A 19,076-nucleotide genomic window follows, 5' to 3' on the forward strand; every position below is an offset into this window, starting at 1 on the left:
GATCCATGTGTTGTCAGGGGGCTACAACCTAGAGGGTACATGACGACCCCACCACAACGGGCTGGCTACCGTGCTGGATTTCTGGTGCCATGGAAAGTCCATCATGATCGCTGGTGCAGATGGAGATGCACTATGGGCGTAACTTGGACAACCCATCAGGCGTTTAGGCCCAATTTGAGGAATAGTGGGTATGGTTACAACGCCGGTGCAATGCTGAGCGCCAAGGTCTTAGTGCACTTAGGACCAGTGGTACACCATGTAAGGTGTCCTTCCCCAAAAGGCTCGTACTTCTGTAGAATTTTGAAAAATGGAGGTCAAACCCCAAGGGGGACCATTACATGGAAGGCCGAAACGGTTGAAACTCCTTTTAGTCGCCTCTCACGACAGGCAGGAATACCTCGGGCCTATTTTTACCCCGGAGCCGCAGGGGGTATGAAACTTTGATAAATGTATGCTATTTGGATCTGCTAACTGTATTTCATTTCTTCACACTTACTTGAAACTTAAGATCATTATCACACGACTACCACATTAAAGCTAAACTATACTGCGCTTATAACCTGAATTACAAGATCTTAATAATATTTGGCATTCCACAAGCTGATGTTTACTACATACCACCACCTAAAACCTGCAGGAAGTCACAGTACTGGGTTCTTGAAAATGTTAGTTTAAGCATAGTATTAGCATATACTCATATTCTGAATGATTATCTGACATTGTTCAAAATGTGCAGTAACTAATTGAACATTACAATAAAAAAGCAAACAGTGTATATTTAAACCTTGCTTCACAGTTGGTACCAGCAATATAAAAGAAACGTTTGTTATTATACCACTATGGACTATCAATTGACAGGCTAACAGATTTATTTATGAATAACTAGAAGTAATGTGGGTTGATTCTTACAAAGGAGACAGCAACCAGCCACTATTAATAATGATATTTAAGTAAATAGCATTGTAACTGTTTTCAAACTTACAAGTTGATCATCAAACGGCTGCCACAAGATTCACAAGATGCACTTTACATAATCGTCAGTTTTCTATTTTTATTCTCCCACTGTAGCAAAATATTCTTGGTGTGCTGGTGCCCTACAGTAGAAAACAATGTTAGAAGCGCCATATGTGAACATAACCAACCTCCAAACGATGTAATACAGAGTAAACAAATATGTGAGGTTAAGTGGTTATAGTACTTACATCGAAAATTCCATGAAACTTTGTTGCAGAGTTGCAGGATTGTATTTTTGAAATATTGCCAAGTATATGCAGCACTTATATGATTTGCATATCACCATATTGTGCAAAGCACCGCCCGCCCGCCCGCCCGCGCACGCACACACACACACCAAAAAGTATTTGCCACATGTGAAGTTGACACAAAGATGGCAGTTTCATAATATTGTGCTATATCCAGGCACAGTGTTTACATAATACCTTGTAAGTAGCATTAACACAAACTGATTACTGCATCTGTCAACTTTGTCTGCAATATTATATGCTCATAATGTAAAGTTTATCTGTGTGTTGCAATCGTTCATGATGTTACATTTATTCTTTATAAACATTCATACTGTGAAATCAAAGTAATCTATATATTGTAATATCTGAGAGAGAACATCTCTGGCACTGTTGTATTTGTGAAACTGCCGTCTTTGTGTCAACTTCACATGTGGCAAATACTTTTTAGTGTGTGTGTGTGTGTGTGTGTGTGTGTGTGTGTGTGTGTGTGTGTGTGTGTGGTGATATGCAAATCATGTAAGTGCTGCATATACTTTGCAATATTTCAAAAATACAATCCTGCAACTCTGTAACAAAATTTTGCAGAATTTTTGATGTAAGTACTATAACCACTTAACCCCACACATTTGTTTACTCTGTATTACATCATTTGGAGGTTAGTTATGTTCACATAGGGTGCTTCTAACATTGTTTTCTACAGAAGGGCACCAACACACCAAGAATATTTTGCTGCAGTGGGAGGAAAAAAAAAAAAAAAAAAAAAAAAAAAAAAAAAAAAAAAAAAAAAAAAAAAAAATCGAAAACTGATGACTATGTAAAGTGCATCTTGTGAATAGCCGTCTGATGATAAATTTGTCAATTCGAAACCTGTTATGGTGCTATTTACTTGAATAAATAGCATTATTAATAGTGGCCATTTGCTGTCTTCTTCTTTGTAAGAATCAACCTACATTAATTGTACACAACCATGGTCTCACCATGTCAGTTTAGACAAAATAGCAACTAGAAGCTTCTTAATACAGGAAATTCAACTACTATGGAACTAAAAGCAAGCACAAATATGCAGTAAACATGAAAATATATCTTGAAGTTTTACAACATTACATAGTTTTTACACTCACCTCCAAACAGTAAACAAGCTATTGCCTTCTTGATGTCTGCAAACCCAAAGATACTGGGAGCAACACTTCTGGCAATACGCTCATATAGATTTGGACTAGCTGCTAAACGACGGAAGGAGTCTTCTTCCTCTGCTGTCACTGGTTGTGGACTGCTAAAACCAGAACCAGCAGCATCAATCCTGATGCCTACAACACGCAAGTATGGTGTTCTAACACCAACAAGCGCACGTTCCCTTCCACGACTCTGTCAAAATAAACATACCTACATTTGTACATCATTCATTATCACTTCATTATTGACATAACATCATTGGAAGATTCAATTATTCTGTATCAGCAAAAATCAAAATTCTGTTGTCAATGAAGGATATTCAATAAATAGTTTTACTACTAATAAATCTCTCTCTCTCTCTCTCTCTCATGCGTGCACATGAGAGAGAGAGAGAGAGAGAGAGAGAGAGAGAGAGAGAGAGAGAGAATCTAAATTAAACTATAAACAAACGTCTGTTATGAGACAGAAACAAACTGATGTACCAACTTCATCAACACAAAGTTGCCTTAATTAAGAGGAGAAAGAAAGGAACTTTACATGAACCAGGGCAGTGAACATGGAATTAAGAACACACAAAGCAGATTTGCATTGTTTTACTACTCATCCTACACATACTGCACAACCATGTTTCATTAACACCATCAATTATTAAAAATGAGAAACAAGTATCAACTAAGTGACTACAACAACCTGAGAAATAAAAACTGATAATAATGGATACTCCAGGTAGCAATATCAACAATGTAAGAAAAGATAGATTGCTACTTACCGCAAAGAAGACATGTTAAATTGCAGACAGGCATAACTAAAAAACTTTTGGCCACAGCCTTCATCAGTAAAAGAGAGACCAAGGCTGTGACTGTTGGCAGTCTAGTTCCTCCACATTCCACCAGACAGCATTCATGTCTCTCCTTACCCATACACTACTATCCCTTTCCCTTCCCCACCTCCTCCAGACTGCTGCTTGCATCACAAGTGATACTTGCATTCTAGCTCGAGATGCCGGAGTTCGCAGTCATATGTGCATGAGGTGTGCTTACTTGTGTGTGTGTGTGTGTGTGTGTGTGTGTGTGTGTGTGTGTGTGTGTGAATGGCATGTGTCTCCCTTTTATTGATGAAGGCTGTGGCCGAAAGCTTTACACAAGTCTCTTCTCTTAATTGTGCCTGTCTGCAACTTGACGTGTCTTCTTTATAGTAAGTAGACATCTGTCTTTTCCTAGATTGTTAAAAATAAATAATATTGATTTTTGTCAGTCTTCCAGTCACTAAAGCACACATCAAACCTATTAAGACAATGGTGTGTTGTAGAACAAAAAGAAAGTGTCATCATTAACTGCAAATTAAGAATTATGAAACTGATACAGTTCAGTAGAAACAACGCAAGCTCAGAAGTCGCCTTCAACATATTATTTCTTTGAGTACAACAATCCAAGAGTATTTTCCCAAATACATGACTGTTTGTCATAAGTAAAACCCTCAAGCAGTAGTCTGCAGCATGCCACAGTGGAACAAAAATAAGTGATTAAAATGGCACGCACCCGACAGCATCCTCTTGGGTGACTGGACAGGTAAGTGTTACACAATGCTCAGGCAGAGCAGCCATATGAACTGGAAATGTATAACAAAATGCCACACTGCATTGCTGACATCACAGGATGTAATATTGGTGTAGAACTCTTTGAAGTTGCCAAAGTTTTAAAACGGATCTTGTACAACTACTCCATTTTAAATGAAAAAAAAAAAAAATCCAAGCAGAGTAAAGACATAGCTATGGTCTGTAGCTTGATGCTAAGAACTAACATTCTTCCTTATTATTTTGAAAAAAGTTCCTTCCAGAAAATAAAGTTCTGACTAGTCATGAAGTAAAGTATCAAACTTCACAGATGACTACTTTGATGCTACGTATTCAGTATCCAGCTTGATGGAGTTGAGTCATGGGCACTTACCACAGTATTGCACAAGAAATGTGAAGTATTTCAAAATGTGGCCACACTGAAGGATATCACAGGCAGCTAAAGTGATAAATGTGGCAGTGTTTCACTGTATGAACAAAGACTTACAAATTCTCAAAACCAATGTGAGAAGAAAACTCTACTTTGGGCATATAACACACAACAAAAACCACTTATCATAATCAGTACTTGAAATACTACTGGGAAACATGGTCCAGGACATTGAAGATTATCCTGACTAAAAGACTCACACTGGTGGTATGGACTGAGTGCAGAAGTGCTGTCCAGAGAAGGCATGGAAGAAGAGCAGATCACGGTACTTATCACCAGTGCTCTTGGAGGACCAAGTACTTCAAGAAAAATATGGAAAATAAGCTTTTTATACGGCAATCAATTCTTGTTGACAAGACAGTTATTACTGGTGTTATGTAGATGACATGATTATTTTGTTCAATGTAACCAAAGAGGAGACGTATGCCCTTCATGGGAAATTCACCAAACAGCATAAAAACATGTAATTCACTACTGAATATGAAAAAGAGTGCGAACTTTATCTGAAATGACAATCTGACTCATTCATTTAATGTTTTCCAAAAACGACCGCGGTCGATTTTAAGCTTGTTTTGCGCGTCTACCTCACGCATTCTCCGGCAGGCAATGAGCATTCAGAAGTGTTCTGAGCACTCTGCTGTGAAATCCATAGATAATGCGAGCATTAAACATGATCGTAGTAAGTTGTTTAGTGAATTTCTCTTCCATTTGTTGTGAGTTGTCATTACTGATTGTGGTGGTAAGTGATAAATTCTGCATAGGCAAGCAAGGAACACAATTTGCAGGATACACATTTTCTTCAAGCGGAAAGAACACACATGCACATACTGCAAGTGTCGCTTGGAATTGCCAACAATGCAATCCCTGTCTGTGCCACGACATGTGTGAACTGCCATCATTCACAGATTGGACTACAGTCTTGTGTTCACAGGCTTTGGGGGGACTCCACCAGATATGACGCGTTAATGGTCTAAGACCACTGTACTCCGCTGCAGAGTGAAAATCTCATTCTACGCAGAGTATAGTTGAGCGGTCGAAAGACACTACCAGGATGGACAATGTTAAACCTTCAGATGAGCTTGTTAACTTTAGTCACTTTCCACAAAGGATTTTCCATTTCCACACCAACAGCCATTAGCATTTTTACCCCATTTATTTTTAAAATTGCTCCAAAAGGATATTAGAATATGAAGAAAACTTATCATTTCCCAGTTATCTTACTCAGCTAGAGTCAAAGACATACTACATACTTCACGTTCATGAAAATGCATTTACAAAAGCCAAACAACTGTCCTTTGTAGTGTAACATTGGATACTTTGGCATAACACGTACCACTCTTACTCTCTTAGGTTGATTAAAGGTGCTTGTTTACGTAGTTGGTAAGGATAAAATGTCCCACCCTGGATGTTCTCGTTTTACCTCTGTGCAGATAAAACTTAAGTCACATAAGCTCTGGAAATCAACAAGGCATGACAGCGAATAAGCCTCTCCACCTGCTGTATCAGAGTGCTTGTTCTTTGGATGCCAAAGCTTGATGGTGCCTTTGAGGTCGCAGAACAATGAGAGGTACTCAAGAATGTAAACCAGCAGAAACAATGAATCATCTTTTTCAGAACTTCAGAACTGTCACTCATTTTGATCACTAATGTCATGGTAAGACAAGTGTCTGTCCTCAGCTACAAGATCTGTTCATCCATTATTGTAACTGAAGCTGTGTATGAAAACCAGTGGGCGCAAAATACAGAAGAATTACCACTAAGCTGTTTACATCATTTAGTAGAGCTCTCTTCCGGCACCAATACATCACAAGAGAGAGAAGACATCCAAGTAAACTGTCATGTGGCAGTGCACAACACAACCACACAGGTAATTAACTTCGAGAATGGTGACCAGAAATTACTTACTAAACTGACATACACATATGTTGGGTGACAGATCGTGCTTGAAGAGTACGACAACATGAAACACCACGAAACACCTCACCAAGTACCATAAGTGTGAATTTTTGCTCTACTAACAATATTTCCTAACACACCAACAAGCAACCATAAAATTCAGATAAAATAAGTTACAAATGAATCTCACAAATTTTCTTGGGTTTTTCAAATCATGTCTCATGATGCAGATGGACATTTACATTGAAACATAAAACTATTCTCTGAATACCAAAATGAAACGTGTTTATATTAGCAGTAAAATTACAACTAACCCCACTTTTACAGAATTAATGTTTTCCCAATATTCACAACATTTTTCATGGCTTGCATCAAATTTCCTGTGTTCACATTGTTAATTTGGTCCTGATTTTGCGTTAACGTATTGATAATTTTCCTGTCCTTTACACTTTATGAAACAATTTTTGTCAGAAAAAACTGATTTATTAAACAAGAATACTGCTGGCTTGGTTTTAGCCTTCAATAGTGTTTACAAATTTTATGCAGTTAACTTTCTTGACACAATGGCAGTCCACTCAACAGATCTGAATGGTAAAAACTGGAACAACTAGGTTCATTCAAATAACGAGGGATCACAAGTTTTGAAACTGTCCCTACTGCCATTGTACAACTTCGTGATTGTCACGGCACCTTGAACGCATATTTCCCGTGTTTCGTTGTTTGCCCACTTTTACACAGAGAACACACATGCACATATGAAAACCATCACTCATGTAGTACGTGTAGGAAACTTCATAAAAAATGTTTGACGTAAATATTTGCACTTGACAACAAGATAAATTCTCAAAACACTTTTTGCTAAGCTTTGAGTTTTTGCATTGCTAAAATGCTTCTGGTTTAAGTAATGAAACACAGCACAAGTTATATATTTTGTTTAAATAATAAAACACAGCACCAGTTACGTATTTTTTCACGCGTACAAAAACGCGTTTCGAGAATTTAACTTCTTGTCAAGTGCAAATATTTACATTAAGTATTTTTTGAGAAATTTCCTTCACAAACTATGTGAATGATGGTTTGCATGTGTGCATATACATGTTTGTTTTAGGCATAATGGAGGTGGTGACATACCTTATAACCCCAAAAACACTATTACACAGTGAGAGAGACAGAACAGCACATATGCACACATCACACAAAATACATGAATATTTGCACTTGACGATGAGAATAAATTCTCAAAAAGCATTGAGCATGAAAAAATAAGTAACTGGTGCAGCGTTTCATTCTTAAATAATGAATAACAACTGCATGCTTCCCAAAAACATCGATGACGATGAATGAAATTAGATCAAACATTTCTACTTCCCACACAATTACCAGTTCCAGTTCTGTTAGCAGCAAAGGATGGTGTACAAAATTCAGATACCCTATATTGCCTAATAAACAAGTCCCTAGTGGGTATTTTGATATCTATTATCTACTTATACTACACATACACTACGAAAATGCAAGGCAGGACCATAAATAATTTCTACCACTTAAAAAGTTATTTCTCATATTTTACACCATTTTGAAGTATCTTGAAAAATGTAAAAGTGGTGTTTCCAAGTACTTTTAAAATAATATCCAAAGATTATTTTTGTCTATGTTAGATATTATCACACTCAACTTCTTATCAGTAACTTACACCTGAATTTTACATTCCAATTTCTTCCACAACTCAGCAAAGAAGCAAGGAATTTAGTACAGACAAAACAAAACATCAACTTTACATAAAATAAGGGAAAGACAACCATTCACCTCTATACCAGACTGAAACATGGTGTCCAAACACATGTAACAAACAATATTCACACTAGCTTTCGAGGTCTCCTCTTCTATCAAAAGTAAACACATCTAGGCAGACACCAAAATGCAAAACCCCCATCGGTGACAGGAGTGTGTGTTTGGGTGCCTGCGTCATTGAGTATATGAATATGTGTACTTTTGCTAGAAAAAGAGTAAGAGCTAAAAAGCTAAAGTATCATTTACTTTTACACCTATCAATGGCGCCAAACATCAGTCTGCTGTAGGCGAGTGGCTGTTTTTCCCAGAATTTACATTATTTTAAAACATCAACTTTCAAACTTAAACTTACACCAGCTTTTGTACGTGTACTTGCAACTGTGCAGACACAAATGCAAATATTGCAGCTTTCTAATTTAGATAATTTCAATTTTTTTAATGTTAATGTACAGATTTTCAATGCGAAGAAAGCATGTGGAGTTCAAAGCTGGATGTGATCTTCCACAAATCAAATAATAAGTGTGTGTCCCTTTCGTGACATGATAATTGATAGCCCATTATGTGTATTTCCGGACAACAGTTTTGAAAGGCAAGCAGTAATAAACTTATTAGTTAAACAATAACAAAAGGTCTTTCACGGCAGCCTCAAATCGCACTCAGTAGGTTTTATTGACCAACAATGCAATCAGCCAACCACTGCACTTGAAACTGTAAACCCCAAAGATTCTGATGATGCTCTTGTAATATTATAAAGCGAAACCAGTCAATAAAACCTATTGAGTAAGACTTGAGGCTGTCCTGAAAAACTTATTTCAACTGTTGCTGTTTCCCGTGCATGCAATGCCTGCTCTCAATAAATAATAATGAACATCTCCTGTTTTTTCAACAGCAGAGCTAAGAAAGACAGCAGATGCACTTTGTTATCGATATTATACTGATACATTTAAAAAGTTTGTGGATGTTCCACTACCACAACAGTGATTTGTGCCCTATCAACAAAGCATTTGACAACATTATTTTGTTAAACAGCAATTTAATTTTCTTCTATGGTATTGTAACGATTATACTTAAAGTAATTTTACCTTGGGTTTTGAAACTTTTTTGATGGAGAAGATTCCCAGTACTACGACTCTATTGCCGGGCACAACTCGCTCACAGAGGTACCTGTATGTGAATTTAGGATAGATTCATTAGTTATAAATACTAACATTGTGTATATTCTATCATTTTAAATTCCCTACACTGCAACATCAGGAAATTCGCATTAAATTGTAAAAGCAAACACAACCTTCCTCTGCAAACAACTGTGAAGTGCATGGCAGGGGGTACTTGCCACTGTATCAAATGGAGTCATTAAATATGCATCCTGTTTTCTATTACTTCCTCCACCCTTCTGCCACTCAGCAAGGCTGTGTCACTAATGTGCACAATATTATTTGGATAGCAAAGTTTTGTTCTGTTCTCTTGTAATAAAATGAGAAGCAAAAACTGCAAAATAAAAATTATTCACTCGCGAGTTGCACATGAAGAGGGAGTGTTTATGCAACATAAATTTGTAAATTCATGCGTTGTTTGCATTCTCATGGTAAGTATGAACAAAAGGTAAATGGCTGAAAACACATACCACAATAGAACCTACAATCTGAAGTACATGTTCACATCTCATGGTACTTGTCATTGTAAAACTTTTGAAAACTATAAAGAGACATTGCATGCATCACTTTGTATATGAATGGTGTGTGTATGCATTGTATCAATCTGCTTCCTATCCCGGACCCAATAACAGACATTACCATGAAGTTCTTAAATCAAAATTCCAATAATTTCCAGGACTATTACGCTGGTCCTCACTTTGACTTTCACTTCTAGCACGATATCCACATGAAGTATGTGTTAATGGCGTTATGATTCCAAACTTATATAAAAATGAGTCATCACATTCACACTATCCTTACTTCTAGTTAACTATTATGATATTCAAAACAAGCTCAAAGTTGATGGCTAATCTGCTGTGTTCCATAACGAGATAAGCAAAAGTTGATAGATTCAGCTTCCTAACTTAGTTAAACATGTGCATGTCAAAAAATAAGAAACAATGTGTGGGATAAACAAAATTGACATTCTTTCCAATTTTTCTTTAGATACATGTGCAACTATTTAGCTTATTCTTTTCCACAGCAAGAACTAATGTGCTACAGAATGCAAATATTCATCTCTGTAGTACACACTAACTCCAGAAATATAAACAAAGTTAATAAATGGAAGCAGCTATGTCCTAAGGTAATAATTCCTCCTTGTGGTCAATCAGATGGCCCCTCGCTCAATTGTCATCAAGATGACAGAATAACAATGGCGATCATCATTTGACCAGGGCAATAATGATATTTGTTTATTGTGGTCAATGCTGTCTTCATGAATTAACTCATCAGCATGAGAGAAAAGACTGCTATGCATTTAAACTAACATAACTGCAATGCATACCTGTCACAGTAAAGTTCAAGGTGACGTGGCATCTCTCCTTGTGGAATATAATCAGGCAACTCTTGTAATTTCAGAACTTGAAAGTCTACACAGGTGCACTTGTCAGGGACAATGAAGAAAGGATCCAAAGGACACTTTGGACGACCTGCCTGCTCCCTGAAAAAATAATTAGCAACAGATAAGACATATGGCTTAACCCCATAAATGTACAACTTCGGTAGTATCCAACGTAAAAGCCTGTCAAGTATATGAACAAACCCACAACAGGACATAGCCATGAAACAATCATAACAGTACATGTTTAGTCAACTATCACTCACATGAGACATCTGTGATAGCAACAGACAATTAGATATCACAACACAAAAAAACATAATTAAGGTAAATTCACAAAGTACTACATGGCATTTATAGACTTTCTGCAGTGAATGAACGAAAAGTTAAAACAGCAGGAATTTAAAAGGTGTATGAATGAACGCAATGAGAAGAGCACTGAAAAGCTTAACATCAGGGTAAAAAATCATGTTGAACAAGCAAGTGACATTCTAGAAAACCACACATTAACAGCCAACTTGGTCCCAATATCCCCAGTTCCACAGAGTAAAATCGCAGCGAATTAATTGAAAAAGCTAATTTATAAAAAATTTGAAAGATACCCTCCAGAAGGGTTGACATATATTCACAGATTACGGGCAGTGACATATCAACATTCTTGGACCGAAACTGAATGGATGCAATGGGATTTTCTCACCTCATCTTCCAGCCAATTACAACATATATCTTACATCAATGCACAATGCAAATAGTCAGTCTATGCCCACTGGTGTCCCTCAGATCTACTGAAACTATTCCACACAAACAAATTTTGCAAAAAAAATTGTGGTATCTGTGCTTCAAAAATACATGAAAAATGTCTACTTCTCATGTGTAAATTTCTATCCACATTGTTCAGTAAGTTGGAATTGCATTCTATGCAGAGAATTCTAAAAATGCTAGCCCATGGTACGTAGGTAATTGGTTGGACAATAATGGCGAGAATGTAGAAAAACTGGCAAAACATACATGTGTATATCTACTGATAATGTTCTGATATGCATCTAATGTAATCTTTTCTAGCTAATTTGCCTTTACATGTGACACAATGTCTCCAGTACCACACACAATACAAATGCTTCATGATTTGCAAAGGGCAACTAACAATAATAATGAATAATAGTGCCAACAGCAAAATTTTAAGACATTCGTAAGCTTTTACCCTACCTATGGTCAGAAGTTTTTAAGCAGTCACTGTCAAGAGTTTTAGAAAGTTCAAATGTGGGGAGAAAATCACCAGGGGCCTGACTGACCTGCCCCTCCTTCCCAAGGCTATCAATCTTCCAAACCCCTGCCCTTTCCAACTACCATGAAGAACTAAAACTTTTAATGTGTCTACATAACATGAAAGTTTCACCTCCTGAAGCCAAGTACTGGCCAGTCGTTCTGGTTGTTTGCAATTTTACAGGTATATACAAACCAGCAAGTCAGCCAAACAACTACATATGTACAAACATATGAAACTTCAAGACCTAAATATTATCACATAAATAAAAATGTCATTTGTGAAAATAAAATAGTTGCATAAACTCACGTATTGCACCGCCGAGGCAATGCATATCCCTCAAGACCTGGCTTAACAGCCAAATGAGTTGTAATACTCTTGCAGGAACGGCACTGTATAGCTATTTGTGTTGCTTTTGCACGAACACCAGATGCCGACACAACAATTCCTGGAATTTTCACCAGCCGTGACACTGTTTCAGACTACAGAAAACAGAAAAAATAACATAAAAAGTTATTCACAGCATAACATAAGATCAAAGTTTTCTTCTCAATCACAACAATCAAAAAGTGCTGGAAAAGGAAACTGTAGATTACAGCAAATAATAAGGATAACATGTGTAACGCGTATCGAGCATTTTTTATGGCAGAACCCATGGACTACAATGTTTATTGATTTTATCTCGGAAGTGATAGATGTTGTAAGTATCAAATAACTCAATACTTTAGTTATTTATGTATTTATTTATTTGTAATGATAATGGGTACTATAAGCACTCATACACAATTAGTGATAAATGTTCAGTGCGGTATTCAAACAACAACAGGCATAAATATACAAAGAACAAAGTCCTACACTATAATCCGTAAGACGTGATTGGTACTGACGGTTCACGGAGGCAGACTGCAATGTTGCTGAACGTGGCTTACAGGACTCGCACCCAGTTAGTTACAACTTACACACTTTCTCTAGCACAAGAAACGAAAGCACTGACAACATGCAGGTCATATTTGTACACACGAATGTATTCACAATTGCTACCTGTAATATATGATCTCAAAAAATTGAGAACTACTTAGTATATAATATGCTGTAATATCAAGTTATTTTTAAATTTATCCCTGTTATATGGATGCTCTGAGGTCTGAGACTGCATTTATAAGATTATGTGGAATAATTTGAACATAACCTATCAGCTGATGTATAAGTAACTGTATAATGCACCTGATGATGGCAGCATGCTGCCGAAATACATCGGACTAATAAAATAAGAGTAAAAAGTTACTGCAGCAGTATAAATTATTCCACATAGTTATTTGTCAAACCATACAATTGAAATGAAAACCAATTTTGCAAATCATTGAATATTTGCAGTTGTTTCTGTTGTTAAATATTAGCTATATTAATCAGATCTACAAACCTGACAGAATAATTTATCAGTATATTAACAGTTATAATCTGAAGATGGTACTCACAATATGATAATAGGTCAATGGCATGCTCCCTCCTAAAATTCTTGTGTGGTGTTGTTATGCTAATAGGAGAACACAATCCTCATTACTGTCAGAATAGCATTCAAAATTGTCTCCTTCAGTACAGCTCACACTATCACTGCTCCCTCCCATATGTATGATTCAATTTTCTACGCATTCTTCCACTATGCCTTCATTTTTTGCTGCCTCTCTGAGAATACTTGCAGTACTGTTTACAATTTTTGCCCAGGTCTCGCTTACTTGACTGACTGCTGCTAAAAGATTTTCAACTTTGGAGACCATGAATTTTTTTATTGTTTGCACCAATGTAATTTTTTATTTGCACCCACAACCCTTTAATGGCACTTAAGTGACAACAGTATGGAGGAAGCCCAACAACTTCATGCCTGTGCCTTTTAACAATTTCACCAATTACGTACATTGGAAATTATGGTTTCTTTTGTGCCACAATTTCAAGAAATTCTGCCTCCTTCAAACCTCTGAAATCCACTTTTCATCATTTTAGCCACTGAATACTATCACCTTTTTTCATTGCCAAAGTTGGTGTCATCATGAACAATGGAATGATAAGGGAAACTGTACATGATGATCACTAATGGACTTGTCAGATTCATCATAAGCGGCATCTCAATCTGCTTCTGAAAACCACACTGCACATCTCTCTGTCGTAATCACCTGAATTTTTTTAGAATGAAACATTAATAGGCACTTCGGCACAAAATTGTCCACTATATCTGCATGTAAAACAATTATTTGGCTCTCTTTTCCAACAGGCACTGCCATGGTCCCCTCAGGCGTTTCATCACTCCAGCCTCTAAGTAATGAATGCCAAGGGTTTATCTATCCATAGTATATTTTTGAATCTCATATCATGATACTGCACAGAAATCTGCACCACACAACTAAATCTATCCTTTCCATCAATATTTTACATCTGTAAAACACAGATTAGCTAAAGCTTATGTCTTTCGGCAAGGTATATAATGAAAATTTGTTTCCTTTAGAAAGACCATCTTTCTGAAGTGACACGAGTAATTTAGACAGAGTAGGATGTTCCCTTTTCTTACAATAGTTATGTAAATGACAATGAATAGTGTCATTCTCAAAATTGGCCAAAGCTGCCAGTTGCTTCTTTCTCGGCCGCTTCTTTCCTGGCGTGCTGAACCTTGTTGTACCACTCTCACTGCCATCTATAATGTATTGTTCTTTCCCTATTTTTACGAAATGGCTTTTTTCTTATTTTCAAAGCCACTGCAATCATCTTAACAACTCGAGCAACAAGATATAAGGGCTAACCTTTTTCCCTTTTCTTTTTGAAAGTAGTCCCTTACTGAATACATGAATTCAGGGGCCTAGCTGTGTAGCACACTTTTCTTCCTCATTTCACTTCACATGTTGGACTGGTACTACTCATTGCACTGGAAATCGTTTAAAATGAAACAGAAGCATATTAACACTTAAGAAAATGAAACACACTACAAACTGAACGATTAACACAAACTACAGCACCAGTTTCGTGTGAGACACTCACTGGTACGTTTCAGAATGCGCGTATCAAGGTTGCAGAACATGTGGCTCCTGCTACCCGCTTGAGTGCAGTCCGTCGTTGGCCTATTACCTGCTACAATGGAATGACACTAATGAGCTGTAAGTACCAATAACATCTCCCAGACTATAGCAACACGGGGGAAATCAAAATTTTTGGGCTAGTACTTCTGAACTGTCAGCAAAAGCTGTTTAAAAAAAAGAGAGCAAGTAAAAGATACAAGGAAAGTTCACTGAAAAAGAACTTTAAATCCAATATTATCACTGCTACCAGTATAGTTATCATCATTCAACCACTATCACTACTTTTTATGCCTATTTCTACTATTACTATTACTGCTGCTGCTGCTATTGCCACCCTTTATGTATCAGCCTATCAATGATTCTATGAGCCTGTCAAAAACTATGTTAACTAATTTGAACTGAAGTTGTGCAGAGCCAAGGATAGGATCAATTTTAAATGTTTCATGTCCTTCCTTTATGATTTGTTACACTTTCTTAGAATATTTCATATTTGTAAATCATACCTGTTCCTTGTCCATGTTATGGCCCGCCATCACAATGTGTTTCAAGAAATGCATACACATACCCATTGTTCAGCAACATTTTCAAATGAATAAGACAGTTTACAAAAAAACTTGTGATTTGTGAACTTCAATTCATAAAATAATGGAACGGTAACCACTCCCCTATAGCATCAATACACAGAACACAGAAACACACAACAGAAAACAGCATTAACACTAGCTATCGAGCACTACTACTACTACTACTACTACTACACACACACACACACACACACACACACACACACACACAGTATGACGGAGAGAGAGAGAGAGAGAGAGAGAGAGAGAGAGAGAGAGAGAGAGAGAGAGAGAGAGAGAGAGAGAGAGAGAGGAGGGGGGGGGGGAGTTGAGGGGAAGACGGAATGAGGAGAAAATGATGAGAGAAGGGAGAGACATTGAAACATATGGGGTGGCAGAAGGGGGCAGTGGGAAGGGAGGGGGAGAGAAGGGGGTCAAGAAGCGAAGGGGAGAGGGGGTCAAGAAGCGAAGGGGAGAGGGGAGGAGGTTGGGGAGAGGGGAGGAGGTTGGGGAGAGGGGAGCAGTGGGAGGAGGGGGGAGAGGGGAGCGGTAGGAGGAGGGGGGAGTGGGGAGTGGTGGGAGGAGGGGAGCAGTGGGGGGCGGGGAGCAGTGGGGGGGGGGGGGGAGCAGTGGGGGGCGGGGAGCAGTGGGGGGGGGGGGGAGCAGTGGGGGGAGGGGAGCAGTGGGGGGAGGGGAGCAGTGGGGGGGAGGGGAGCAGTGGGGGGGAGGGGAGCAGTGGGGAGGAGGGGGGAGTGGGGAGCAGTGGGGAGGAGGGGGAGGAGGGAGCAGTGGGGAGGAGGGAGCAGTGGGGAGGAGGGAGCAGTGGGGAGGAGGGAGCAGTGGGGAGGAGGGAGCAGTGGGGAGGAGGGAGCAGTGGGGAGGAGGGAGCAGTGGGGAGGAGGGAGCAGTGGGGAGGAGGGAGCAGTGGGGAGGAGGGAGCAGTGGGGAGGAGGGAGCAGTGGGGGCGAGGGGAGGGGAGCAGTGGGGGCGAGGGGAGGGGAAGCAGTTGTGGGGGGGGGAAGCAGTGGTGGGGGGGGGGGGGGGAAGCAGTGGTGGGGGGGGGGCAGTGAGGGGGGGGGAGCAGTGGGGGGGAGCAGTGTGGGGGGGGAGCAGTGGGGGGGAGCAGGGGAGCAGTGGGGGAGAGGGGAGCAGTGGGGGAGAGGGGAGCAGTGGGGGAGAGGGGAGCAGTGGGGGAGAGGGGAGCAGTGGGGGAGAGGGGAGCAGTGGGGGAGAGGGGAGCAGTGGGGGAGAGGGGAGCAGTGGGGGAGAGGGGAGCAGTGGGGGAGAGGGGAGCAGTGGGGGAGAGGGGAGCAGTGGGGGAGAGGGGAGCAGTGGGGGAGAGGGGAGCAGTGGGGGAGAGGGGAGCAGTGGGGGAGAGGTGAGCAGTGGGGGAGAGGGGAGCAGTGGGGGAGAGGGGAGCAGTGGGGGAGAGGGGAGCAGTGGGGGAGAGGGGAGCAGTGGGGGAGAGGGGAGCAGTGGGGGAGAGGGGAGCAGTGGGGGAGAGGGGAGCAGTGGGGGAGAGGGGAGCAGTGGGGGAGAGGGGAGCAGTGGGGGAGAGGGGAGCAGTGGGGGAGAGGGGAGCAGTGGGGGAGAGGGGAGCAGTGGGGGAGAGGGGAGCAGTGGGGGAGAGGGGAGCAGTGGGGGAGAGGGGAGCAGTGGGGGAGAGGTGGGAGAGGGGAGCGGTGGGAGGAGGGGGAGAGGGGAGGGGGGAGCGTTGGGGGGAGGGGGTGGGAAAGAGAGGGGAGCGGTGGGAGGGGCGGGAAAGAGAGGGGAGCGGTGGGCGCAGGGGGAGAGGGGAGGGGGGAGCGGTGGGGGAAGGGGGTGGGAAAGAGAGGGGAGCGGTGTGAGGGGGGGAAAGAGAGGGGAGTGGTGGGAGGGGCGAAAAGAGAGGGGAGTGGTGGGAGGGGCGAAAAGAGAGGGGACCGGTGGGAGGGGCGGAAAGAGAGGGGACCGGTGGGAGGGGCGGAAAGAGAGGGGACCGGTGGGAGGGGCGGAAAGAGAGGGGACCGGTGGGAGGGGCGGAAAGAGAGGGGACCGGTGGGAGGGCGAAAAGAGAGGGGACCGGTGGGAGGGCGAAAAGAGAGGGGACCGGTGGGAGGGCGAAAAGAGAGGGGACCGGTGGGAGGGGCGGAAAGAGAGGGGACCGGTGGGAGGGGCGGAAAGAGAGGGGACCGGTGGGAGGGGCGGAAAGAGAGGGGCCGGTGGGAGGGGCGGAAAGAGAGGGGACCGGTGGGAGGGGCGGAAAGAGAGGGGACCGGTGGGAGGGGCGGAAAGAGAGGGGACCGGTGGGAGGGGCGGAAAGAGAGGGGACCGGTGGGAGGGGCGGAAAGAGAGGGGACCGGTGGGAGGGGCGGAAAGAGAGGGGACCGGTGGGAGGGGCGAAAAGAGAGGGGACCGGTGGGAGGGGCGAAAAGAGAGGGGACCGGTGGGAGGGGCGAAAAGAGAGGGGACCGGTGGGAGGGGCGAAAAGAGAGGGGACCGGTGGGAGGGGCGAAAAGAGAGGGGACCGGTGGGAGGGGCGAAAAGAGAGGGGACCGGTGGGAGGGGCGAAAAGAGAGGGGACCGGTGGGAGGGGCGAAAAGAGAGGGGACCGGTGGGAGGGGCGAAAAGAGAGGGGACCGGTGGGAGGGGCGAAAAGAGAGGGGACCGGTGGGAGGGGCGAAAAGAGAGGGGACCGGTGGGAGGGGCGAAAAGAGAGGGGACCGGTGGGAGGGGCGAAAAGAGAGGGGACCGGTGGGAGGGGCGAAAAGAGAGGGGACCGGTGGGAGGGGCGAAAAGAGAGGGGACCGGTGGGAGGGGCGAAAAGAGAGGGGACCGGTGGGAGGGGCGAAAAGAGAGGGGACCGGTGGGAGGGGCGAAAAGAGAGGGGACCGGTGGGAGGGGCGAAAAGAGAGGGGACCGGTGGGAGGGGCGAAAAGAGAGGGGACCGGTGGGAGGGGCGAAAAGAGAGGGGACCGGTGGGAGGGGCGAAAAGAGAGGGGACCGGTGGGAGGGGCGAAAAGAGAGGGGACCGGTGGGAGGGGCGAAAAGAGAGGGGACCGGTGGGAGGGGCGAAAAGAGAGGGGACCGGTGGGAGGGGCGAAAAGAGAGGGGACCGGTGGGAGGGCGAAAAGAGAGGGGACCGGTGGGAGGGCGAAAAGAGAGGGGACCGGTGGGAGGGCGAAAAGAGAGGGGACCGGTGGGAGGGCGAAAAGAGAGGGGGGCGGTGGGAGGGCGAAAAGAGAGGGGGGCGGTGGGAGGGCGAAAAGAGAGGGGGGCGGTGGGAGGGCGAAAAGAGAGGGGGGCGGTGGGAGGGCGAAAAGAGAGGGGGGCGGTGGGAGGGCGAAAAGAGAGGGGGGCGGTGGGAGGGCGAAAAGAGAGGGGACCGGTGGGAGGGGCGAAAAGAGAGGGGACCGGTGGGAGGGGCGAAAAGAGAGGGGACCGGTGGGAGGGCGAAAAGAGAGGGGACCGGTGGGAGGGCGAAAAGAGAGGGGACCGGTGGGAGGGCGAAAAGAGAGGGGACCGGTGGGAGGGCGAAAAGAGAGGGGACCGGTGGGAGGGCGAAAAGA

The 19,076-nt window shown here is 42.5% G+C and overlaps 1 protein-coding gene across 2 annotated transcripts in view; it reads right to left on the bottom strand.

Moving 5' to 3' along the window:
* Positions 1-19,076, bottom strand: part of LOC124606576 (DNA replication licensing factor mcm5) — a 91,131-nt gene that overhangs the window by 32,490 nt on the left and 39,565 nt on the right. For both annotated transcript variants that reach the window (XM_047138563.1, XM_047138571.1), the window contains exons 4-7: positions 12,213-12,385; positions 10,586-10,741; positions 9,187-9,268; positions 2,366-2,609 (exon numbers count right to left, since the gene is read on the bottom strand). In XM_047138563.1, the coding sequence (XP_046994519.1) occupies positions 2,366-2,609; positions 9,187-9,268; positions 10,586-10,741; positions 12,213-12,385 (655 nt within the window). The remainder of the gene's footprint in view (positions 1-2,365; positions 2,610-9,186; positions 9,269-10,585; positions 10,742-12,212; positions 12,386-19,076) is intronic.

This window comes from Schistocerca americana, chromosome 1, assembly GCF_021461395.2.
Source record: "Schistocerca americana isolate TAMUIC-IGC-003095 chromosome 1, iqSchAmer2.1, whole genome shotgun sequence".
Classification (NCBI taxonomy): domain Eukaryota; kingdom Metazoa; phylum Arthropoda; class Insecta; order Orthoptera; family Acrididae; genus Schistocerca; species Schistocerca americana.